This window comes from Cuculus canorus, chromosome 12 (assembly GCF_017976375.1).
Source record: "Cuculus canorus isolate bCucCan1 chromosome 12, bCucCan1.pri, whole genome shotgun sequence".
NCBI lineage: Eukaryota > Metazoa > Chordata > Aves > Cuculiformes > Cuculidae > Cuculus > Cuculus canorus.
Window position 1 is genome coordinate 7436743 of NC_071412.1, and position 25049 is coordinate 7461791.

Consider the following 25049-nt stretch of genomic DNA (forward strand, 5'->3'; position numbering starts at 1 on the left):
CAGGGCTCAGTGACTGCCTGTCATTCCTTAAATCTCACTTAGTATCTATGGCCCGAGCACATCCCTTCTAACACAGGCACCCAAGCAAAACGGGACCTCCATTCTGTTCAGCTCCCTCTTTAACCATTAGAAAGAGCATCATCCCCAAAGGCTGATTGTCTTTGATACAGTGTTAAAAGGTCTTTATCAAAATGTAAGATACCCGAGATCATCCAATATCATAGCACCACAGAAGGCCAGCCCCACATCATACTGTTTTATTGATATAAATATATATATATATAAATCATCCACGTGCCTTGAAATTGGAGTGGGCTCTGTTGTTGTAAAATACTCCCAAGGGGGTATGTTCAGCCTGTCCCTCTGGATATTCCCCCTCAGACTGTCCAGTGGGAACCCGGTGAAAGATGTACCATATCCCAACATCCTAAACGAGAAAGGGAGGTCCAAAAAATGAGACACTGCGATTAATGATACAAGTTATCCTGGGGACTTCGAGTTTCTCACTATGCTGGCCAGATTCCTAACCTAAGCCTGCCGAATACGTGCAAGTCCATGTAAACACCCATGCTCTTACACTTCCCAGCTTATCCGTTGGCTTGGCTAGTGGGCCACCAGGGCGCACACGCATGGGTTTTAAGAATGCATATATCATGGGTGAAATTCAGGTGGTTTATTAGGAAACATAGCTTTCTCTATACAGGCATGTTAAACACAAACATGATTTGGGTAAACATCAGGGATAATAACAAGAGAGAATCTAATTATATATTCAAATGTATTTTACTGGGCATTTAATTATTAACTAGTAATAAAAATGAACATTTGCTAAGAGCCAGCACACACTATTTCCAGCCCCAGCTGTGAGAGATACCAGTGCAAGAACTGCAGGCAAATACTTGGTCTTAACATAGACAAAGATTGCAGAAATACCCATCCAAAATTTATGATGGCTTACTAAAAATTCATTGCTTTCACGCTAATGACATCAATAAGAGAAGAAAATACGGGAACTGGAGACAAAGTATAGCTCTTGCTGTTAAATGATTTTACCTGCGCACCAGCTGCTGCATTCTCTATTAAGTTGTTGTTTGGATTTGCAATCCAGAATGTGCTGACAGCCCTGAAAAATCAAAATCAAAATGATCCTAAGCAGTTACCAAACAGGAAGGGATACATTTTCATAGCACTGCACTGGACTTGAGCCACAACTCTCCTATTGACTTTAAAACTCCACACAACCATTTAATGATACTCTTCAAGGGAAAAAAACCCCACATAGTGATGTCAGACGTGTTCATTTATGGAGCCACATGCTGAACCTATTGTAAATTATATGAGACCGTTAACACAAAGTCCAGGCTCTGTTAAATGCAGCTTAAGGAAATCCAATGTCTTTTTTTTTTCTTCCCCTAAAGTTAAGCAGCTTGGAAAATATCTGAAAAGTGAACTTTTGGTTTGTTTTTTGCAAGTTCAGGGGCAATGGCAGGGATTCTCTATTGATTTATGAAGCTTCTACATGGAAAACAAAATAAATGTCCTCGCAAGTCGCCAAGTGGCTCGTTAAGTAAGAGATTGAGGAGATATTATTTTGACATTTGTTCAAATAAGGAGGTTTTGCTTCAGAGGGAACATCAGTAGTGGCACAAACAGAAGCCAGATACAGCTATGAAAACATTATCATCAGTTGCTGTACTTCAACTGATAACATCTTTTGCAGTAACAAAGAAAACATGTAAAAACACTGTAAATCTCTTCTCGTAACCATACTAATTCATTTGAGCATCTTAAGGAGAAAATCTCAAAAAAAATTTATCCACCTTAACTATTACATAATCAAAAATCTACACCCCTTGGGATTAACAGAATCACCAAATATGTGCAAAATCATAAATCTGTATTAACTGTACAATCGCGCTTAGCATTTTAACAATAATTTATTCATGCAAATTAAAATAAGTTGGGTTTGGCCACTGCTTTCTTCTCCAGAAAGCATGAAAACATGAATTTCCTTGGCTAAACCACATTACTTGCAATCATTAGCCAGGCCAGCACCCAGGTCCCCTGAGCGCCCATGTTACAGCTCATTGATCTCCAAAGTAGAAGCTAACATTGGTCAGCTATATTACGATATTGTTTCTTGTTAAATGATATTCACTCTAGTTTATGGTAATCTCTGCATTCTCACTACTTCTCCTGATGTACTCTAGATATTCATGCACTCATGTACTATGGACCAACGTACTCCAGATGCTCCAGCCCCAATTCAGCCTCGGTGAAAAAAGGCAAAATCTCCCTATGGAGTGAGTGGTATTTTTGTTAGCCTATACCAGGGCTGAAGTAATTTGCATTTATCAGATAGACTTCATGGAGCCTTCAACACCCTACTTAAAAAGACGTGAAAGGGGTTCAGAAACAAGAAAAGTGCTCCGACATATTCATGATTCTCAGGAAACAGCATCAGGAATAACCAGCAGCAAGTACTCCTTGCTTGGGATTCATGCAGGTGGTAATGGATGTCTTCACAAGTAAAACACGGTCAAAATTACTTTAAAAATTACTGGAAAATTACTTTTTTAAATTACTTTAAAATGAGAACTGATAGGAAAAGCTACCATTTTTCATTTAATATCACACACCACCTTTGAAAACTTTCCTCACAGCATTCTTTTGAGACCCAGCTATAAAGCACAACGTACACGCAAAACCTGACTACAGCTCTCAGCGCACTCACATGCAGTCAGTGCTTGGCACAGGAACATAATTCCCATAGACGTGGCTGCGGATGGCAAGGCACATTGCCTCATTGCGATCCGAAGGCAAGATCGTCCCTGACCTCGTGAGGAGGCCCAAGTTGTGATAAAATGTATTGCGTTGCTCCGTCCCATCTTCAAGGAAGAAACAGTGCCCCAGAGTGTCATAGCCTATGGTGTCTTTTATCTGAAAAAGAGTACAGAGAGAGCCTTAGGTCGCTATGCCGATGGCTGTAGGAACTACAACTGATGCGCTTTGCTTCTCAATAAACCCTCAAAATACTCAGGGAGTGGTTTTGCCACCCCTCTGCACAGCAAACAGCGCGCCCATCCTGGAGCTGACTCGAACAACATGCAGTATGCATAACCGTGGACTGATCTTATACCGCAAACCTGCTATTAAAATCACTCTGAGGAGGGTCACATGCATATTTAAAGGAAAATTGCAAAATACTGGATTTAAAACTGCCCTCAGCTCTAGGAGAGAATATTAGATTCAGCACCATGGAGTAGATATCTGTATAAAGATAAGCACGTCTTGCGTGTCAAACCAACAAGTTAGCCTGGTTAATCTGGACATGTTCATGACTGCAACACTTCCCAAATAAAATAAGAAATTCTTTAAAATGCACCATGTGTGGTCATTTATATTAACAAGGCTTCTGTTCTTTCTCCTCCGCTCTCAGAAGGTGCTGGGCCGTGTCATTCCTGTAACGATCGGCCTGAGCAGAGATGGTATTTTACTGTTTCATCCTATTTAAGATTAACAGACATGCACGGGGATATTACATTAAACCTTAATTTGACCAAGAAGACTTAGCACAAGACTCCTTTGATGTACAGACTTGTGAAGATAAATTCAGAAATCCTTCTTTTAAATGTAAATACTACATCAGGCTAGTTAAAATACCAGCTATTTGTTACTAAATCTTACTGAAACCTTAACTTTGTACTCAAATGATCCCTGTCAGCGTATTTATTCACTCTTCAGGCATACAAAATTCCTGTTGACGTCAGAATTATGTCCATGTAAGACTGCAAGATTAACTAATATTAACCTTCTCGGTTCTTTCTGTATACAGAGGGATTCTTGAACTAAGCCCATTTCAGATTCATATCCTATGGTTTTCCCTTAATGAGCTGGAACTGTACGTAACATCTGGAGTCACAAACAGTATAGTCCCCATAGGTATATCCCTTATGGATTTCATTGTTTTCCTGGCAGTCACTCGTCCAACACATCATCTGCTGCTCTTGCTTCTGCTTCAATGAGGCGTTCAAGAGAGAGTTAAAAATAAGGCACAACACAACCAGGTATCCATCTCCTACCTGACACAGTTTTGGAAATCCACTGAGACCTGGCGCACAGGGGAATAGCTTGGCGCAAGCTGCAAGGAGGGTAACAGAGAACCTACGTACGGCAACAATGAACGTGTCCCCACCACCTGAGTCTTGGAAATACAACTAGGAAATGAACTCAGATAAAAATCCTTGCCAGCCTGCTAAGACCAGTAAACCTGGCTACTTCTGCTCTTCCAAATGATGGGCAGAAGCTGCACTAAGAAGGCCATGGAAGACTATTTTTGGAAAGAAACCGTAACAGCAAACCACCCGCTGTTTTAAACAGAGTTTCATACTTCTGAATTTAGCTGAAGTTTGGCTAATCCGTGCTTTAGACAGCTACATTAAAAACTGGCCGTGTATCCGACACTAGATTTTAGCTTTCATTAATATTATTTGTCACTGCTTCAGAAACACGTGGCAGCCCTGAAAACTTACATACAGGAAGCTACGCTTCTCCCTCTCCTAACCAGAAATAGCAATTTAAAGATCATTTACATTTGAACCAAAAGATAAGGGCCCATGCCGTTAGATCAAATCCCCCCAAACTGATCAGTTCTGGCAGATCACAGACAGAAACTGAAAGCTTGGAAATGAGATCCCACCTGCGGCACTGCGACTGTAGCGTATTATTGTACGCGGCAGGATGAAACACAGTCCACAACACAGGCTGCAGCCCTAGTGCTGTGTCCAACAGCAGACGATTAAGATGCCTCTAAACACTGAATTATATATCGTTCAGCAATACAATATAAGTGACCTTTATGCGCTGCAACACTAGACATGAAGGACTACAGTAGTCCGTGTACACCCGACGTGTGCCAGGGCAGCGAAAGGCATGTCGCAGCCTGCTTCCAACCACCCTGCGTAACCCGAGCCGTGTGCACCGCTGCCACCAGCTTACAAAGCGGCACAAGCCTGGCACCTGGGAGCAGCAGATGGGAGAAGGGCCCTGCAGACAGCACTGCATGACCCGCACAAAGTGTAGCACAAACCACAGTGCTCCTGTAACGTACTTCTACAATTACATCCTCTAAACCCTCAAGACAGGAGAGGGAAACCTCCAACTATCTGGTTTATTCTGCCTCAAGGGCTGAAGTTTCATAATCTGATGCTAAAAAGAGAATCCATCTATGTTATTTAACTGCCTTGGTCTGATACACACGCTATTCTCTGGAACTGCAAATTACTTTAATTTATTTTAAAGCAAGGCTTTTTACTGCATTTTAATTATCTTTATTTTAATGACTGTATTGAAACCACACAACTCTTTCACAGAATCACATATTTAACCTTTGCTATAAAATCTATTCACTGATTCATGGACTCAAAGCCCTCAGCAGTCACATACAGAAAGGCTGAATCTCACACTTGGATTCTTGATTTCGCAGCTATTGTGTCCCACACATCCAGATAAACCATCAGCAACCTTACTCCTGACAAAGAGCAAGAGCATACGCCATTCTTCGCATGACCACTATTAACATACGGCTTAATTTTTCATCCCAGGAAGGTTCCTTCAATTCCAGAGGGAAGAGAAAGAGAGTTAAACTATATACTATAAACTACAAACTCTATCCTCTGCAAACTACATCCACTACAAATTATATCCACACATACTCAACAAGTTTCCGGCCACTTAAGGGCTCTGTAGACAAGAGCAGGCTCTACAATCAGTATAAACCAGGTATGCAAGAAGTCAATCAAAACTTTCGAGTCATCTGGATGATACAAATCCAGTTTGGGATACCTGAAAAGTGCTTCCAGTTGTACAAGTCCAGCATCATATTTTCATGAACACCACCTTTCAGAGGAACCCTTTCACACAAAGGTTCTCTCAGAGTGCATCTACGTCATGTCTTACATGGGAAAGAAAAAGTTGTCCAGAAAAACATGGGAGGTCATGGCTAGTTCAGGGAGTGTCTCTGCCTGGAGCACACATCAGGTGAATGAGGAAATACGCACGGACACCAAAAGACCATTCAGGGTCCTGCAGAGCACACAGCAACTGGACATGCCAGGACTGGAGCGGGAATCCGCCTTTTCCAGCTGGGACACGTATAGCCTTTTTCATGGAGTTTTTTTTTAAGTTCCTCTCCACAACGCCCTTGCGAGGATCTAGGTCAAAGCCAAATTCCTGAGGGTTTTTCTGGCACTGAAGTGGTTGTTTGGGTCTGTCCCTCTCATATTTCATTCTCTTTGTCATGTGAATCTCTTTGGATATATTTCATGTTGCCCTGACTTGAACAAACGATCTTTTTTATCTCCATTGCAAACTAATGGTCCATTGCTTCAGTCAGGTCTGTTAAAGGTCTATTGCTTTCATCTTGAATGAAAGCTCCTTTTATCACAAACTGTTCAGAATAACCATGGCAAAGATTTCCCTATATCTGACCACACTTTTAATAACATTAATTAGGCAATATTAAGAAACAGAAATTGATTTCAAAGAGCTGCACTACCAGAGCAACAGTCCTAACCTGAAAACCAGTCCAATGAAGCTGACAAGTTACAACATTTCTTGGGGAAAAGATGCCTTATTTCAATAGTCTGATTTCTGTTTGCATTATAAATGGCTCTTACTGTTTAGCAGTGCTTAAGAAAAGAAATGAACTTGTTGCTAATAAAATATGTCTCCTACCAGAAGGCCATGAGTCCCATGTATGGCAACACACCTAGAGAAGCAGTGGTGGATAGCCAGGTTATCAAGGTACGTTGGGTGTTCATATCCTCCTCTCTCATCCACATCCCCAGCCAAGTGAAAATGCACAGGATAACTGCCGAGAATTTGCTGGCCCATGTTTTTTAATTCCACTCCCGACATATGAACCGAGCTAAAATTCCTTAGGATCTGTCGAGACAAATATAGATCCAAGTAAGACATTACAAAATAAACACACGCAAAAAGAAAAATCCTCCCTCCTCTCATTAGGCAATATGTTTGCAGAGTAAAACAGAGCCCGATCCCCAATGGAGGTGTCAGCTCCCTGCTCCAACTCGCAGGAGCACAGCACCTACGCAGCAGCGTGCCAGTGGCTGCACTCCGACAGGCACGGGGCTGCCAAGGAACAGCTGCTAAACACCATGGGCAGTATTTAGTGATAGCCGTGTGTGACATGACTATGGGCAAGGTGCTCCTCCCGTTTATAGAAAGGCAGAGCATTTACCACCAGGCTCTATTTCCTGGCAGCTTTCTCTCTCCCACGTGATGTTAGGTCAGATCTGCACAGCTTTCCATCAGCTGGTAGAGGAGTAATTTTACACAAAGTCCCTGCAACAGCAAAACTTCCACTAAGAACACATGGGACAACCAAGAGGAGGCAAAGTACAACAGGGCAAGATCCAACACTTCTCTGAGCCACGAGGGAACAGGTTTGGTCTGCAAAATTCTTCAGTGACACCTCAGGAACTACCTAGTTTCACACTGACCCTGCTGATAGTGATGCTGCCAAAGAATCCCCTTCAGAGAAGGATGCCCAAGAAAGGGTGTGTTTTTGCATACGTGGTGAAGAAAATGTCACAGACTCATTGCAGGTCTGGTTTGAAAAACAGGCCAACAAACTTACCTTATCTTCACAGTCAAGTGTATTATCCCTCCCAAGACACAATGGTAGTTTCCTCAAAACAGGAACTATCTGAAACTACCTACAGGCACAGGCATTAAAAATGACTCACTTTAATATGTCCTCCGAATGTATCAAAAGGGAAAAATTGGCATTGATTTTGTCCATAACAGGAGTCTTCCATTTCTCCTTGAATAAGTATATTTCTAGTCAGAAGACCAACCTCTGCCCTCATATCAACACCATCAATGATTTCTCCGATGTGAAGATAAAGTGGGCTGCCTGTGAAAATCAGAAACCTTTGTATTTAGGCTGAGCATAGCATCTTCATTACCACATTGTTCTGAGCAAGCGCAGGCTTTTCACTTAAGCAATCACCAAGACTAGGGATGTGCTCAGTTGTTACCTGGTCCCAGAGGTCAGCACTGCCTCTGGCTTCTACAAAGGACTGCTGCCTCTGGGCAAACTTTCAAATTTCAATATAATATTAGCGCCTTCAGCTTTCGTATGTATCTATGTGTTTATGTGACAAAAACTAGGTAAAAAGAAAAGTAAATGTAGAATGGAGAAGACAAGACAGTGGAAATATTTAACATAAATTAGTAGCTTGATAAAAATATTTCATACCATCGATTTTCACTTGATTACTTTTACACTCAGGACAAGGAAGGAGATTAAACTCTTCAGCCTGATGCATAGAATAATCTGTACTGGCAATGACAATCCGGTCACCAGGTAACCAACTTGTAACTTCATCCACCAAATGAAGAATTATTCCTTTGGACGCTTCCACTTTAAATCCATTATGAGGAACCCCTGAAAAATGAAGCAATCAATTAATTTTACAGTTGCACATTTAGCCAAAGAGCATAGCAATTCATTTTTATCTAGATGACTCTGTGTGCGATAGAAGCGGTCTAGCCATGAAACATGTCAGTGTCACCTCTTTAGAATCATAGAATTACTAGGTTGGAAAAGAGCTTTGAGATAATCGAGCCCAACCATACCTGTCCACTACTAAGCCATGTCCTTAAGCACTTCATCTACCTATCTTTTAAATATTGTCCTGGGCAGCTATTCCAGTGCCTGATAACCCTTTCAGAGAGGAAATTTTTCCTCATGTCCAATCTGAACCTCCCCTGGCAGAACTTGAGGCCATTTCCTCTCATACTATCACCTATAACTTGGGAGAAGAGACCAACACCCACCTCGCTACAACCTCCTTTCAGATAGTAGCAGACAGGGATAAGGTCTTTGTAGGGAGCTGAAACATTACTTTGTGAGAGTACCGCTCTAAGTTCAGTCGGCATCCACACAAGAGAAGGCAGTATTGTCATCATTGCAGTGTTCAGATTCCCGGCAGCAAGAGAAAAATACAGAGCAAAGCAACAGAAAACAAGCAATTATCAGAGAAGACGAAACCTCTTATCCATCCGCTGAAAGCAGTAACAGTAAAATGGGTGCCATCGTAGGTGAGGAAATCTTTTTGGGCTACAGCTAACCCTGTTGTTCCATTCCCACGATACTCCCGCTTATCTTCTACTGCAGAAAGCTGATCCCCTCCAAGGATCCCCACCAGCGCCCAGGGCTGCCTGAAGGAAACCGGGAATCACAGAATCACTAGGTTGGAAAAGACCTTTAGAGATTATCAACCTAACCATACCTGTCCACTACTAAATAACACCCCTGAGAAATTCATTCACCTGTCTTTAAACACCTCCGGGGGTGGAAGATGTTTAATTTTTATCTAGTTAACTCTATGGGCGATAGAAGTGGTCTAGACATTAAACATGTCAGCATCGCTTCTTAGAATCATAAAATTACCAGGTTGGAAAAGAGCTTTGAGATAATGTAGCCCAACCGTACCCATCCACTACTAAATCATATCCTTAAGCACTTCATCTACCCATCTTTCCAATACCTACAGGGATGGGGACCCCACCACCTCCCTGGGCAGCCGTTCCACCGCCAGATAACCCTTTCAACTAAGAATTCTTTCCTACTGTCCAACCTAAACCCGCCCTGGCGCAACTTTAGGATAGGAGCAAAGACAATGACACTTCCCAAAGGGCTTTGGGCAGGAGGACGGGGTGCGCACGGCATGTCCCCCCCTCCGCCCCCGGGGTGCGGGTCCCCACAGAGCCCCCCCCATCGGGGCGAGCCCTGCCGCGCGGCGGCCCCGGCGCGGAGCTGTCCATGGTGCCTCTGCCCCCCCCCCCCCCCCAGCCCCGCCTCACCTGTAGCCCAAGCGGGCGATGAAGCGGCTGCCCAGGCGGTCCCGCAGCAGCCGCCGGGCCTCCACCGTGAGGCTGCGGGCGGCCGAGTCCCCCACGGCGGCCGCCACCACGCTGCCGGGGCTCTGGAGGGCCAGGAAAGCGAGCAGCCGCCGGCACTCGCCGGGATGCAGGTGCGTGTCGAAGCGCCCCGCCGCCAGCACCCGCGCCGTACCGGCGTCCAGGATGCGCACGTTGAGCCCGCGGCTGCCCCAGCGCTTCTCGGAGGAGTAAGGACCGCGGCGGAGCCCGCCGGGGAACAGCGTCTTGTCCAGGAGGGTCCAGGAGCGGGGCCGCCGGCCGTGCAGCTCCAGGACGCCGCCGTGCCCCACGCCCACGAACTTGCGGCCGAAGCCCTCGACGGGCGCCCCTTCGGTGGCTCTCCCGTACAGCGAGATGGTGGCCCGCGAGCCGTAGGGGCAGCGCTCCGAGCCCACGCGCAGCTCCCCGCCGTCGCGGATGAGGATGTAGCGGGCGCGCAGGGCGATGGGCGGCCCGTGGGGGCGGTCGGCGAACACCACCTTCCCTGCCGGGGCGACGGGAGAGCCGAAGCGGGGCTGGTGGGGGGCAGGCGCCTTCCTCCCCGCCCGGAGCCCCGCTTACCTCCGTCGCGGATGTCGAGGGAGTAGAAGGCAGCGGAGCTCTCGAGGCGCAGGGCCGCCCCCCGGCCCACCACGGCGGCGCGGCGGGGGTGGGAGCCGGGTCGCCACGGGGCGAGCAGCGGGGAGGCATCCGGGCACGGTCCTGCAAGACACGGAGCGCGGCGGCAGCGGCGGCGGCGGAGGGGAACGGGGGGAGCGGGGGGAGCGGTACCGACCTGATGCCAGCGCTGCTCCCCGGGGCTCCGGGCAGGGCTCCCCGCGGCTCCCTGCTTCCCGCAACACGTGCGCCGAGCCGGGTCCTCCGCCGCGGCTTCGCACGTTTTGCTTTTGGCGGCGGTTGTTCTTTATTTTTTAATATTTTTTTTTTTTTTTAACGTAGCGAGACCGAAAATCGACATCCCTCCCCCCGACTTCTCCTCGGCTCCACACAACCCCCGAGGCGGCGGCGAGGCAACCGTACGAAGAGAGAGAGAGGCGGCGAGGAGCAAAGCCCAGCGGCGGGTGGCCGAGAAGCACCGGCGCGTTTCCAGCTTGGGCTGCAAAGAACGCTTACCTGTCCCCGGCAGCGCCGAGCCGCAAAGTTTGCACGCCGCCTTTCGGGAGCTGCCGGGCACCCCGGGCAGAGGCAGAGGCAGCAGCTCCTCCGCTCGGCTGCCTCCCCTCCGCCTCCCTATTTATATCCATCTTCCAACCGCTGGCCGTGCCCGCACTGTTTACACCGCTGGCTCCTCCCAGCCGGGGACGATCCCTCCAGCTTAGACGTATATCGGCGCCCGGGGAGACCCGCTGCTCGCTCCCAAAGGTCTTCCCCGGCTTTTCCCCAGGGTGATGGGGCATCAGGGTGGGCTCCGAAACCCAGTGTGCTGCTGGGGGGCAGCTGCGAGAAGGGGGGGCTGAGGCACGGCAACCCCCATGGAGCACGGCAAGCCTTGGCCCCTTCTGGAGGGGAAGCATCTGGCCCCTCCAGCACCTTCCCCCTGGGGGGGTCGTCCCGCTCCTGGCAGGTGTGCAGTGTCACCTGGTGGCTGCAAAAGTCCCCGTGGCAGTGGGTGTCAAGAGAACTGAAGAGAGGTTACCTGCTCTTCACCTCCCATCACCCGACAAAAATCAACCTGTAGCCAAAGTGTGTGGTGAAAAAGACAGAAAGTCTCAGGAGGTGCTCCAAAGACACAGCCTCAAGGACATGTGTGTGTTTTTATCCCTGTGGGCTGGCACTGCGTGCCTGGCTTTCGCAGGTTCCTGCCTGGACTCCAGTCTTGGTGAACACAGCACTGCCCGTGGAAAGACCACCACACGATGGTTTGTTTTCCGTGAACCAGAACATCACTTTTTTATAGGCTCTAAAATACAGCGTAACCGAGCTTCCTGGGGACACATAAAGGAACTGCTTACTGTGGCCGCTTTCTTCTCTCTCCCATAGTCTACATATATTCCCTCACCTTCACTCTAGCGACCAACATCCAGAGAGGATGAGCCAGAAGCGGGCAGCGACAGTGCCAACCACTGCCCCTGCCCAGGGCCAAAGCCAAAGAGGTGCAAAGCCACAGGTGCTGCTGATCTCAGACACCTTTGTGTGCCATCATCTGGTCAAAGCGTTCCAATCTGTCACCTCTGAAATTTATTCTGGTGCAGGATTTCTTCTAACAGAGGGTACAAAGAGTCTATAGTTATGGTAATAAGGAGGGAGTGCTGTCAGACAAAATATGGGAACAGCCTGGAAGCAGGGGGGTGGGTGAGGGGCATGGCCGTGCCCCACGCTCCACACAACAGCTCTGAAGCTGGAGCAACACTCCCTCACACTAAACAAAACCCATCCACTCTCTTACACCCTGTCCTGGGACCCAGAGTATTGCTGAAGCTGAAGATAAGCATCCAGCCTAGAGAAACAAATCCAGATAACACTCCTTCATTTCAATACTCCATAAATACAGGGAAACATTAGAGCTGCCACCTTTGCTACCGGCTGTTCATCTATCATTTAGTGCTGGCACTTCTATTCCTGTCTCAAATAGCTTTTGTCATTTTCCTTCCAAAAAAGCGGCATTAGTCAGCGTTGTGCCTCCTTCTTATCTGACTATGACATATATGAGTGCAGGTCATGGGAAAGCAGTGCTGTTATCAGAGGTAAAGGAGGCTGGGCTCAATTTTTTTGGAGAAAGATTTATCTACTGGGGGAAGTTCCAGGCAAGACAAGACAAATAGGGCTATTTTGTCTTAAAACACACTACCTAAATTCTCTGAATTCCATGGTTCTAGAAGTGCAAAATTTGAGGTAGAAGAGGCCTCAAACCTTTATTTTACACCTGCCAGGACCGTAGAAATGTCATAAGTCTTTATTTAAAATATTTACCCTGTGCAAAAGATTTCTTAGACTTCATCTAAATAAAAGGCAACGATGATTAATCTACCTTAATAAGAGTGGAAATAAAATGTAGCAGAGGCTACAGTTAGTGCTGAACTTTGTGCAGGCCTCGTGAAATGATCAGCAAAGCCAAAGTCACTCTGGTTTACATGGGATTTTTTTCTGAACAAGAACAAACTTTTAAGCTGTGAGCACTGTTTAAACCCTTTGAAGCCTCTTTCCTTCTGTAGCCTCAAAATCCACAGAAATACACTCGACTGATTGTTTTACTGAGGAAAGAGCTACTTCCAAGGGAGTGATTTCAGTGCCATTTCCACCCCATATTAAGTTTTCAGTGGTCTAAGGAGGAAAATTTCAGAGTAAATGAGACTGGACATATCATCCTGTGTTTCTGAAGATTCCTGTCCCCTTTTTAAGGGAAACACTGAAGCGCCTACTGTTATCTGCAGTTTGGTGCTCAGCAGTGAAACTCTTTTTCCTTTCACTCTTTTCCAATTCTTATTTTTTGAGATGATTTTTGTTTTGCAGCAGCTCTGCTTTGACACTTACACCACAGCACTCACTTACAGGACGCATCCTCAGTGCAAGAACATTCCCAAACACCATCACACCTACAAGTGGGAAACCATGACTAACACTCCCTGCTTCCAACACACGGCTGGTCTAACTCCTCCTCACACAAAAAAAGAAACAACCCAAACCCTCCTTCCAGTGTTATTGTTAGTTCTGAACTACAGTTTACCTTTCTAACAAACAGAAACGGGTCATTTTCTGTAATGGGCTATCGGGTATGAAGCAATCTCGACCCTCTCGTGTCTCAGCGTGTCGCAATGACTGTGATGCTTTGGCCACGGACATGACCACAACATTCAATAACAAATATCGATGACGGGTAAGGTTTCAATTTAAGGCAAGGGCAGAAAACAAAGCTGCTCTAAATGAGTCAGTGGTGGAAGAGCTGACTCCCAGAGCCCAAACACCTCTTCCCAGGGATACGAGCTGACTCCTAGAGCACAAACACCTCTTCCCAGGGATACGAGCTGACTCCCAGAGCACAAACACCTCTTCCCAGGGATACAAGCTGACTCCCAGAGCACAAACACCTCTTCCCAGGGATACGAGCTGACTCCCAGAGCAAACGCCTCTTCCCAGGGATATGAGCTGACTCCCAGAGCACAAACACCTCTTCCCAGGGATACAAGCTGACTCCCAGAGCACAAACGCCTCTTCCCAGGGATATGAGCTGACTCCCAGAGCACAAACACCGCTTCCCAGAGATACATATCTCGCACACGGATACAGAGAGGATGGTTCCTCCCTGTGAGTGATTTCCCCGGGCACACTCCCTTAGTAGACGCTATACTGTTTCCTTCTTACTACTCAGAGAAAGGAAGGAGAAGCAGAGTCAGCATCCGAGTCAGCATGCCCTGTGTGACACCCCATTCATCCCCACAGAGCAGGGAACTGGAGGCATTGTGGGGTGTCCCGTTCATCCCCATGGAGCAGGGAACTTGGGGCATCGCGGGGTGCCCCCGTTCATCCCCATGGAGCAGGGAACTGGGGGCATCGCGGGGTGCCCCCATTCATCCCCACGGAGCAGGGAACTGGGAGCATCGCGGGGTGCCCCCATTCATCCCCACGGAGCAGGGAACTGGGAGCATCGCGGGGTGCCCCCATTCATCCCCACGGAGCAGGGAACTGGGGCATCACCCGCAGGGCGGCGCCGCGGTCGGCCGGGAGGGGGCGCCCTTGCCCAGCCTCTGCCCTGGGCCCGCTCTGAGCGAAGGGACCATTAGGACCTGCATTACACTAATTAACAAGTAACATTGTATCGTTTTTTCCTCATTTCCCACGCACATTCCCACTTTTTTTTTTTTTTTTAAATAAAAATTGAATCATAGAACGGTTTGGGTTGGAAGGGACCTTAAAGCCCATCCAGTCCCGCCCCTCTGCCATGGGCAGGGACACCTCCCACCAGCCCAGGCTGCCCAAGGCCCATCCAACCTGGCCTGGAACACCTCCAGGGATGGGGCAGCCACAGCTTCTCTGGGCAACCTGGGCCAGCGCCTCAACACCCTCACGGTGAAGAAATTCTTCCTCATACCAAGCTTAAATCTTCCTCTCTCCAATTTATACCCATTCCCCCTAGTGCTATCACTACGAACCTTTATGAATAGTCCCTCTCCAGCGTTCCTGTAGCTCCTTCAGGTGCTGGAAGGGCCCTATAAGATCTCCTCGGAGCCTTCTCTTCTCCAGGCTGAATAACCCCAACTCTCTCAGCCTGTCCTCACATGGGAGGTGCTCCAGCCCTCTGACCATCCTTGTAGCCTCCTCTGGACCCATTCCAACAGCTCCATATTCTTCTTACATTGAGGATCCCAGAACTGAACACAACACTCCAGGTGAGGTCTCACAAGACAGGAATAGAGGGTTGGAATCCCCTCCCTCAACCTGCTGGCCAAACCTTTCCTGTAGTGCACCTGTATTTGCCTTCCAGCGCTTAAAGGGGGTTACGGGAAACCTGGGGAGGGGCTTTTTATCAGGGAGTGACGGTTTAGAATAAGAGGTAACAGTTTTAAGAAGAAAGAGAGGAGATTCAGATTAGCTATTATGAGGGTGAGGAGGCACAGGGTGTCCAGAGAAGTCATGGATGTCCCATCCTTGCAGGTGTTCAAAACCAGGTTGGATGAGGCTTTGAGCTGATCCTGTGGAAAGTGTCCCTGCCCATCACAGAGGGGTTGGAATTGGATGATCTTTAAGTCCTGTTCAAACCCAAAACAGTCACGATTCCCACAGATAACCCCCAGCTGGGGGCAGGGGAGTGGAGCACGTCGGGTTCTGGTGGGAGCTGGGAGCCCCGGCACGGTGCCGGGGGAGCAGCGCACTGCAAATGCTCGGGCAGCCTCACCGAGTTGGTCACGGCATTACCAGAGCATGGCTCTTATTGCCCGTATTGACTCCCACAGACCAGGAGTCTCCTTACCATGGCCCAACTGTGACAACTGTCCACCCCTCACCTTGGCAACATGGAACATGGCCCCACAGCTCCGTTCAGCCAGAACCAGAAAGCATTTGAAATACCAAACCCACATCTTCTCCTTATATACCTACCACTTTCTTCCACTTTGGGCTGTAAGGGCGTTTTCCTCGGTTTAAGCATTTGCTTCTTGAGCAGAGAAAAGGCCTTGGACTGCTGAGCTTCAGACAACACTCCCATATTCCCGAGGAGCTGAAGCACCCTGCGTAGCAAGAACGGCTTCACCTTGTGCTGGGCCACCTTGAGAGGACTGATATGAATTTTGGGCAGGTTGAGTTCTCTATCACAATTATAAAACCGAAAGAGATTCCAGGCCAAGCCAGGTCCAAAGGTATCCATTAAAGTATATCTGGAAAGTTTAAGGAGCATGTCACAGGACAACTGTTTTTCTTGTGGTTTCTGGCCCAGGTTCTCACTTAGCAAACCTCTCCTTCCCTGGTGACTCAGGAGAGGGCTGCTCCGGAACAGGCTGGAGGCTTTGTACGAGCCCACAGTTCCGGGAAGCATTTTCTCACTGTGCAACAGTCCTTCATAATCCATATCCCACAAGGAACTGCTGGAATTCAGGCTATGCTCTGAAATAATCATAAATACAGTAAAATCCATTAAACACGAACAGCAAAGAATCATACTGTGTTTGTTTCTTTAAAATATCTCTCTCTATATATATATTTAACAATGTTCTGCTGTAGCCCTGGATACAGCACAGATCATTACACTGCTTTGACAAACTTACTGTTTCAACAGGGCGTATCAATAAATAGGGCTTCAGAAACTATAATGTAACAATGATTATTTGCCTTTATTTTTAATGTAAACTAACGTTTTCTGTAATGCTTAGGAAACCTATCTTTGTTATATGTACCTCCATGCAAAGCACACAGATTCCTAAAAGAAACTCCAGTTACTAAAAGAGTACGTACTGGTCCATATAATTTTTCTGAAAAGCATGAAGAAAAAGAATGATTCCTACTAAACACTGGAAAAGCCTTTTTCATACATGATTAAGAAAGGAAACTTTTACACTCCTGTGGGGCTGTTTGAGTGTTGGGTCCAGCCCCAGGGCCCAGCAGATCCTCTGGGTTTCCAGGAGATGTAGGCTGGGTTTAAAGGGAAGGCTCAGCTTTGCTTTCTAGGTGATCTCTCTCGTCTCCCCCTAGTGATGAAAGCCATTGGCCTGGTGGAACAGGGTTAAGGTTTGGCTGCTCGAAGGCCACAGTAGCTTCATCAAAGGCAAGAGTATGGGAGAATCCGGACTCTCTGGAGCTTAAATTTGCTTCTAAGGCAATGCCTCTACCCAACTCTCCCTTAATCCAGGCTGAGCCTAAGGTTTCGATCTATAGCCTGAGAAATGATCAATAAAACAATTAAATGCAAGCTAAGTGGGCCGGGACTTCAAGACAGCCAACACACAAGAAAGTTCTAATAATTAAAAGGGACAAGGTACTAAAAACTTAATTGCATCTTATGTGTTTGAAATAGTTAATGTTTTAACATAAAGGCACACTGCTAAAGGCCAGAGGTCACGTCCTGTGAGTCCTGGAATGTGCCGGCAGCCTGCCCTTTCATTTCTAAGCAGGGAACAAGATTTTTAAGAATCTCATTTCCTGGATGTGGATCCCAACTCAGAATGTCTGAGAAGCTTCAAGTTTGGGGTTTTTTTTTAGTTTGATTTCAAGATCAAAGTGATCAGCTTTGTGACTTACGGTCCAGGGAATTGCTTGCATATTGCAATCGTATTAGTTAATATTCTACTATTATGTTCGAATTCTACTTATGAAAATGCACATTTATGGCTGTAATTCATCCCTAAAATATTATCCTGTAGTACTTCGAAAGTGCAAAATATGACTGCTCAGGAATATGTCGTAATGAAAACAGCATTTTGCATCTTTACCGAGTCTTTCATTCAGAGCAATCGACAACCATCACAATAAACCTGTTCACAAGACCCCTAAGAGACCAATGACTTCTTCCACTTGTTTACTGATGAGCTGACACGGAAGGGAGCAAACTGCTTGTGGGAGGAAAAAGGAGAGAGAAGGAAGGACCCAGCGCCAGGAGGACCCAAGCAATATGGGGTCTATGTCACCCCTCCTCCTGCACAGATGTGTTGAGGGGGCAGTTGGTCCATGCAGGGGAGGCTGCAGTCACTGCTGCCATCTGACTGGCGCAGGTCTGAGAGGAAGGGAAAGGGCTTTGGGGCAGACCCAAGATGTTTCTAAGTGTACCTAATGCACTGCAGACCCAAAATGTCCCCAAGGGCACCCAATGGCACCAAAGACCCAAAGTGTCCACAAGGGCACCCAATGGCACCAAAGACCCAAAGTGTCCACAAGGGCACCCAATAGCACCAAAGACCCAAAGTGTCCCCAAGGGCACCCAGTGGCACCAAAGACCCAAAGTGTCCCCAAGGGCACCCAATAGCACCAAAGACCCAAAGTGTCCCCAAGGGCACTCAGTGGCACCGCTGCAGTGGAGGGACTTGAAAAGTAAGCAATGTTAAATCAACGTAAGCGATGTTAAGTAGGTCTGCAAGCTTTCTAGAGTAAACTATTGTGTAAAATGTTATTGAGAATAAAGAAAACTTTGGATCTTGTTTTCAAAGACAGCCCTTAAACTGAAAAAGGTCTGAGGAACTAAAGGAGAAAAGAAATAAGGGTCCACTGCATGTGGTCACCTCCAAGGCCACTCTCAAACCATGCCATATGTCCGTGTTTTGGTGTCAAACTGGGAACCAGAGGCACCTTTCCCATCCGCTTTTCCATCATAAAGGTGATGGTCAGCCCTGGCTGCCACACTTCTCCTCCTCCTCTCCCAGGAGAGCGGCAGCCCCGGGGAGGGGGGCTCGGATTCGGCCCCAGCACCGCCCTCCCCTCCTCCTCCTCCTCTTCCTCCCTCCCCCCCACCCCCAGCCCCCGGGACCGTCACCGTGTGGCCACCGGCCGTGTGGGCTGGTCGCCCCGGGCAGCAGCAGCAGCAGCATCGGGAGCAGCCGGGCGGCCGCGGGGCTCCTCGGGGGGGCACCTGCAACACAGACAGAGGGGTTGGCCCCGCCGAGCGCCCCCCGAGCGGCTCCCCCCGCATCCCCCGCAGCGGCGGCTCCGTACCTGGCATCGCCCGCATCCTCCGCATCCCCCGCTCGGCACCCCCGGGCGGCGGCAGAGCGGCTCCCCCCGCGCACACAAAGGCCGGTTCAGCTGCGAGCGGCGCTGCCCCGTGGCACAGCGGGGAGCGGAGATGCTTCGCGCTCTGCCGGATGGAAAAACCTCAGCCACGTCCCCAGCACGGACGGAGCCCGGGGAAAAAAGCTTCAGGGACACAGTGACCAGAACCTGCTCCCCGGCGGAGCTACGGAAATCCAGAGGGTGGCTTTGGAAAGCAAGCCGGTGTCTGCTCACAGCCCCCCACATCCCGCAGAGGGAATCGGGAACGAAGCGCACCTACCTTTACAGGAACCAGAAGACAACTTACAGTTAACACGCTGAAGGTGTAGGGGTCTTCCTGTTTTTTCTTCCATTTTTTTTAATTTATTTTCCGAACAGCAGGCGTGTTACTTAATGCAAAATTAGTTTGGTTACCCAGCTACTAAACCAGAGGTTGCTGGAGGCGAAGGGTCAAAGTAGTGGTGCTCACAAAGACCAGTTTTGTCCTTTTTACCGTTGTAAATTTAACACTGCACAGCTGAAACGCAAGCTCCCGCTTTGGAACTCACATCCACCTAAGAATTACTGCCAGACTTCAAAAGCAATAAATACTAAGCAGGGAGTTGCTGTGCTTGATCTCTTTCCCAATAGCAGAGTGCCCACCATCAAAGAGCCACCCTACCTTTAACCAGTGCCGGGAGCACAAAACAACTGCACAAGGAAGGCAAGAAATTGCAGAGCTAAAAAGGCAGGTGAATTCTACAATGAAAGATACAGGGAAACAGGCTAAATGGACTTAAATGAGATCATTACTTTACATTCATGAGTAGAGATGTAGGGAAGAAAACATTTTCCAAATGAGAACAATCAAGGTTTACTGCTGAATGAATAACCAGAGGAAGAAAGTGCACTAGTTCTCTGCTTCCATGTTTAGCATCGTTTAGAAAAAGTAAATACAACACATGGTTTATAAAAGATGTGTACGATACTAAGTGTAAATACAGGTTTGGGCATTTAGAAAGCTAAGGGGTCAGTGCCTGGAGCAGTTGCCACAAATTACAGGAACAACATGGAAAAGCAAGGGAGAAAGTGCAGCAAGAGGCAATACAGGGTTAACACATCTCTATGAGAACAGAAGGTAAGTTACATAAATTTTACGAGTATTTATATCAAGCTCCCAGGAAAACGCTACCTCTAAAGTTGTAACAAATATTTTCCCTTTTTTTTCAAAGCACCAATATCAAACAACCACTGAGAGATAAACAGATGTGCCACATCTTACCTGCGTGAAAAAAAAGCTGTACTTCACATCTGGTTGTACTGTATGAACAGCGAAGGTAAGTCACACAGGAAAAATGGATGGAACAGCCACATCAAGAAAAAATGTTAGTGCTCATTTTTTAGACCCTTGGAAGACCAATTGCGTAGTTTATCCCAGCACAGCCAGACATTTGTACAGTGACTCCTTAGTACTGCTAAAATACACATAATTTCTTCTGAAGGCCCGCATTATACATTTAAATTAAAAAAATAAAGTTCACTACTATTTGTTTTATTTTCTGCAAAGGCTATGTCAGAAAACTATACAAATTTCAGAATTCAGTTAAGAACTATTGGATGGAAATAGGGCTACAAGGAAAATTATTTAAGGGACCAAAGAGGTAAACAAATTGACTTGAGAGGGAAGTTCCAGAGCAGTGGATCACTGATAGGTCATTAATTAACTTTTTAATTGACAGCAAAATATTGGTTAGTTAAATGTAGATGACCTTTGCAAACCAAAACAGACAACACAGAAGCCAGAAGAACAGTGAGGCACCTCTGAGAACTTGTTAGGCAGGAAATTGGATAAATAAGAGATACTAGGAGTGGAAATTCATGTTCAGTGAGAATAATGAAAACTTCAGCTGCCTGTGCAGAGATCACGGGACATACATGAGTGCTGAATTCAGATTTGGAGTTATCATTAACAGAGGAATACTGGCAAAAAGCAAAGCAAATACAAAGACAAGTAGCAAATGACCGCAGGAGGAGTTAGAAAACTAGTAATTAAAATAAAAAAGTTGTAAGGAAAAGGTTAAAAGTACCAGTTTGCTGAAGTAAAAGGGTAGCTACAAGGGGTCATAGGGAGAACAAACATCATAGGCATAAGTTTTCAAAGCAACACAAAATTCAATGTGATTATCAAAAAAAAAACATTGCCAAATTAAGTAAAAATTCTCCAAGTCACTCTATGGACAGGCTTGCACGTAATCTTGACTACCTGCACCACAGGCATCAGCTTTGCTTCCACAGAGCTGCAGGAATAACATATGTAGAAATGGAAGAAAATCCACTGCAGATTTATGAAGGTGCAAAATAAAGAAAATGAGACATGCATCTGAAAATTTATTTAAAATACAGGAGGGAAGCACAAACCTGAAGTGACGATCAGGCAAATCCTGCCGATCACCTGCTGGGTGAACCGTCACTGAGAGAACAGCTGGGCGCCCTGTTGCTTGGGGTATTTAAAACTCAAAATTGGAGAAGAGACGCATAGATCCAAATTCTAAGGATCCAGATGATGTGGCACAGGACAGGTGTCCTAACTGTAAGTGAAAATACCAGTTTTTCCCCTTTTACCATAACAGAGCCAAGTGAATAATCAAAGACACACTTGGGGCACTGACAATTAACTGCAGGCCTGCTATGAGGACTCATGACAACTATGTTCAAACATTTCTTCTAGGCAATGAATCATGATTTTTCATTAGCTAAAACCAGCTGAATACCATTTGCAAGTAATCACTTTTACATTTGATTTAAATACCAAGCTTCATGGAAATGTGGCTTTGTACTTTAGGAGGGCTTTCCTTGACAGGCAATAATTAAATAATGAAATTCAAACTACTCTCTCAAGTAATTTGTACTTTACTCTTCCTTGTGTATGAACACTATACACCAAATAAGATTCAAAAATTCAGCAAGCTGTAATCCATGCATCCTTTATTCCATTACAATCACTGTGTTGCTTTCTAGCAACAGGACACGAACTGCAATCAATCGCGATCAATTTATACAACAATCTGAGGCTTACAGTACATTTAAGGCCTTTAAATTTGGAAAAATTAGACCTATGCTAGTGGTGTAACAATTTTTAAGTGTCTTGCATTTCTGATGCATAATCTGTGCGATTCCAGTGTCAAAGAATCAAATTACTTCTAAACTAAAAAGATCAGCTCAATGAAAGTTTAGTTACATAAATTCATCAAAACATAAATGTGTAAATTTTTTTTTTTTGTCCTGGAAACTTTATAAAACTTTAATAGCAAAATAATATAGGGATAAAAACATATTTTAACAAAATGTATTCAATCATATACAAACCAGAATTTTGCAGTTTATTGTAACTAGACTTAAATTAAAACTACCAATTAAGAATCTATGCACAATGTAAATTCAAATATGTACAGTACTTTTAAAAAGTCTACAGGAATGCTTTACAGAAGGAAATGTCTGTTATGGCTATTATTCAGACCATCTGAATATTAAAATGAGTTTTCTAGTAGTAAATTTACACATTTATTTTTAAACAAAAGCAATTTTGTCCCTAGTTCATTTAAGAATATTTCAGTATGTTTATACAGGTAATGGAGAGGTCGTTACAGAGTTTAGCCCCATATAGTAGTTCGTTTATTTTCAGGAAAAAGTATATTTAAATAATTTACTTGGGAAGATCAGTAAGTTAACAAAAGAACACTAGAAGGGAGGAGGGGGAAACTTCATCACAATAACTTTCCAGTTACAATACCACAGCTAGAAACTTTACAAAGAAAGTACTCCCTTAGATTGAACCCAGGACCAATTGTTCAGAACAAGCTGTAGCCCATAACAGTTGTGTTCTCCACACTGAGAACAATGGAAAAAAAAAAGTCTTTGTAGGACAGAATTAGAAACGATCTGAAGTGAGACAGAAAACTGATCTTCAATTAATACAGCACTAGGTAAAAAGTGTCCCCATAAGCAGCTATTATTCCCACTTCCTTCAGGGCAACGAAGCTAAAAATTGTTGGAATTACAGTAGTTGACCATATTTGTGTGCATTGGTAGAATAATTTCCAGATATAAAAGACAAATTTCATCAGATGTTTGATTAGAACACCCTAAAGACAGGGTATTTCTTCATAGTATAAAGCTATTACAGCTATCCAGTTAAAGCATGTGCAAAACCAGGTAATTTCTTCCGTTCACAGTAATTGAGGTAAAATCAGGTAGGCTTCTTCAGGAGTTGGGAAGTTCATGAGATATGAACTGTTTTAGTCTCTCTAAGTACTGTGCATAAAGCTCTATGTCATTATGCCCAGCCCCTTCCACCCAGAGGGGCTCTACCGCTCGCGGACATCGCTCATACATGGCCAGGCCATGGGAGAAATCGATCACCTCATCTTCGGTACCATGGATTACCAACACAGGAGAGGTTACTTTAGATATCTTGTCAATGCTGGAGGATGGAAAAGAAAAACAAAGCTCAGTTTGAGGCTTTAACTTTCATACCATTAAAGAAAGCAAGATGAACATGATCCAGTTACCACTGCGTGTTTTCACATGGCTGCAAAATGTTGAAATTGTGCCTAAGGGATACTGAACAAGGATCACTCCCAAACACACAGTAAACACGAACCTGCACTGCCATCACCGCCATCCCACCACTTCTAACAAGAAGCTCAAATGGGCAGCACACAAATGCTGTTTGGCACAAGCTCCTTTAAGCTGAAACAGGGGTGATTTAGATTAGATCTTAGGAAGAAATATTTTACTGTGAGGGTGGTGAGACACTGGAACAGGTTCCCCAGGGAAGTGCCTCATCCTGGCGGTGGATGAGGCCAGGTTGGATGAGGCTTTGATCCAACTGGATCTAGTGGGAGGTGTCCCTGCCCACAGCAAGGGGTTTGGAACTGGAATATCTTTTTAAGGTCCCGTCTGACCCAAACCATTCTATGATTCTAAGAAAACAGAACCTATCTATCACTAAAACCACTGAGAGGCAAAAAAGACACCATGGGACACGCTGCCAGTGCGGACTCTTCACATTACACATTATCACCTTGCAATTTAACGGATTGGGAACTAATTAACTATATTCCAGTCACAAAGCTCATGTGAAAAGGAAAAAACAACCCAGTTCATGAGGTTTTAAATTGCCTTTAAACCCCCAAATTAAAGCAGATTTAGCTAAGAAAAACAATCTGTTCTTTCTATTGATTGTCTGTGTTCAAATGGCAAGAAAGAAAACTGTGGGAGAAAAGCATTACGTAAGGATATTTAGCTGCAAACTAGAAGAAACACAGGAATTTATATCATACAACTAACTTCTGTGAAGTGACCTTGAAGTGATTTTTTTTCCTTTTGCTCAGCTGCACTTAGCAGACCAATATAGCTTGGGACCACCTCTCACAGGAAAAAGGGAAGAGTGACAAAAGTACCTTCAGCACCTATGGGTTCAGGCCAGAAACCCCCAATTATGACACTTGAAACTTGAAAGTGGTGAACGGCAACTTTCTCCAGCTGCCTTCATGCAGGCACCAACTTTATTTCCAGTCATTTCACACTGGCAGTTATCAGTAATTCCAAATGAGAATACAGGCAGAGTGCTAGTGAACTCGCAGCTTCCTATCAGCTCCCCTTTCATCACCAAATGGAGGAATCGGCTGAGGACATTATGCAGAGTATGAAATGAAGTGGGTGGAAACATGAATATCAGTAATATTTGATTTGACAGAACAAGTTTATTTTTTTATGCTATCTAATAAAAAAATGTTCGGATTTTCCTGCTCCTGAAGATCAAGAAAACAAGCGCTTTTGGTATGACTGGAGATTTTAAAGTGATCAACACTGCTTAAAATGATTAAGAAATACAGACGCCAACATGCACTGACTTAAAAACAGGTTTAAGGAAGCTTTATGAAAATATGAAGTTAATTAAAAAGTAAGAT

The 25049-nt window shown here is 45.7% G+C and overlaps 3 protein-coding genes across 8 annotated transcripts in view; all 3 read right to left on the reverse strand.

Moving 5' to 3' along the window:
* The window catches only part of CEMIP (cell migration inducing hyaluronidase 1), a 110225-nt gene extending 99029 nt beyond the window's left edge, over positions 1-11196 (reverse strand). The window contains exon 1 of the mRNA XM_054077115.1: positions 11086-11196. The gene's annotated coding sequence lies outside the window, so the exon portion shown is untranslated. The remainder of the gene's footprint in view (positions 1-11085) is intronic.
* Positions 1-19466, reverse strand: part of LOC104059997 (cell surface hyaluronidase-like) — a 58943-nt gene extending 39477 nt beyond the window's left edge. For 3 of the 6 annotated variants that reach the window (XR_008451797.1, XM_054077114.1, XM_054077112.1), the window contains exons 1-12: positions 19379-19466; positions 18863-18958; positions 16006-16506; positions 10534-10674; positions 9895-10456; positions 9080-9249; positions 8285-8473; positions 7770-7939; positions 6736-6945; positions 2735-2940; positions 1054-1123; positions 299-427 (exon numbers count right to left, since the gene is read on the reverse strand). Coding sequence is in view for 5 of the 6 variants with exons in the window: in XM_054077114.1 (XP_053933089.1) it covers positions 299-427; positions 1054-1123; positions 2735-2940; positions 6736-6945; positions 7770-7939; positions 8285-8473; positions 9080-9249; positions 9895-10456; positions 10534-10674; positions 16006-16506; positions 18863-18958; positions 19379-19451 (2517 nt within the window). In the remaining variant the exon portion in view is untranslated. Of the gene's footprint in view, positions 1-298; positions 428-1053; positions 1124-2734; positions 2941-6735; positions 6946-7769; positions 7940-8284; positions 8474-9079; positions 9250-9894; positions 10457-10533; positions 10875-11085; positions 14043-16005; positions 16507-18862; positions 18959-19041; positions 19190-19378 lie in introns of those variants that run through there. The other 3 variants (XM_054077109.1, XM_054077111.1, XM_054077110.1) reach the window with 3 other exon arrangements.
* A 2456-nt stretch (positions 19467-21922) lies between these two features.
* The window catches only part of ABHD17C (abhydrolase domain containing 17C, depalmitoylase), a 29519-nt gene continuing 26392 nt past the window's right edge, over positions 21923-25049 (reverse strand). The window contains exon 3 of the mRNA XM_009561725.2: positions 21923-23557. Within this exon, the coding sequence (XP_009560020.1) occupies positions 23338-23557 (220 nt within the window). The 3' untranslated portion in view covers positions 21923-23337. The remainder of the gene's footprint in view (positions 23558-25049) is intronic.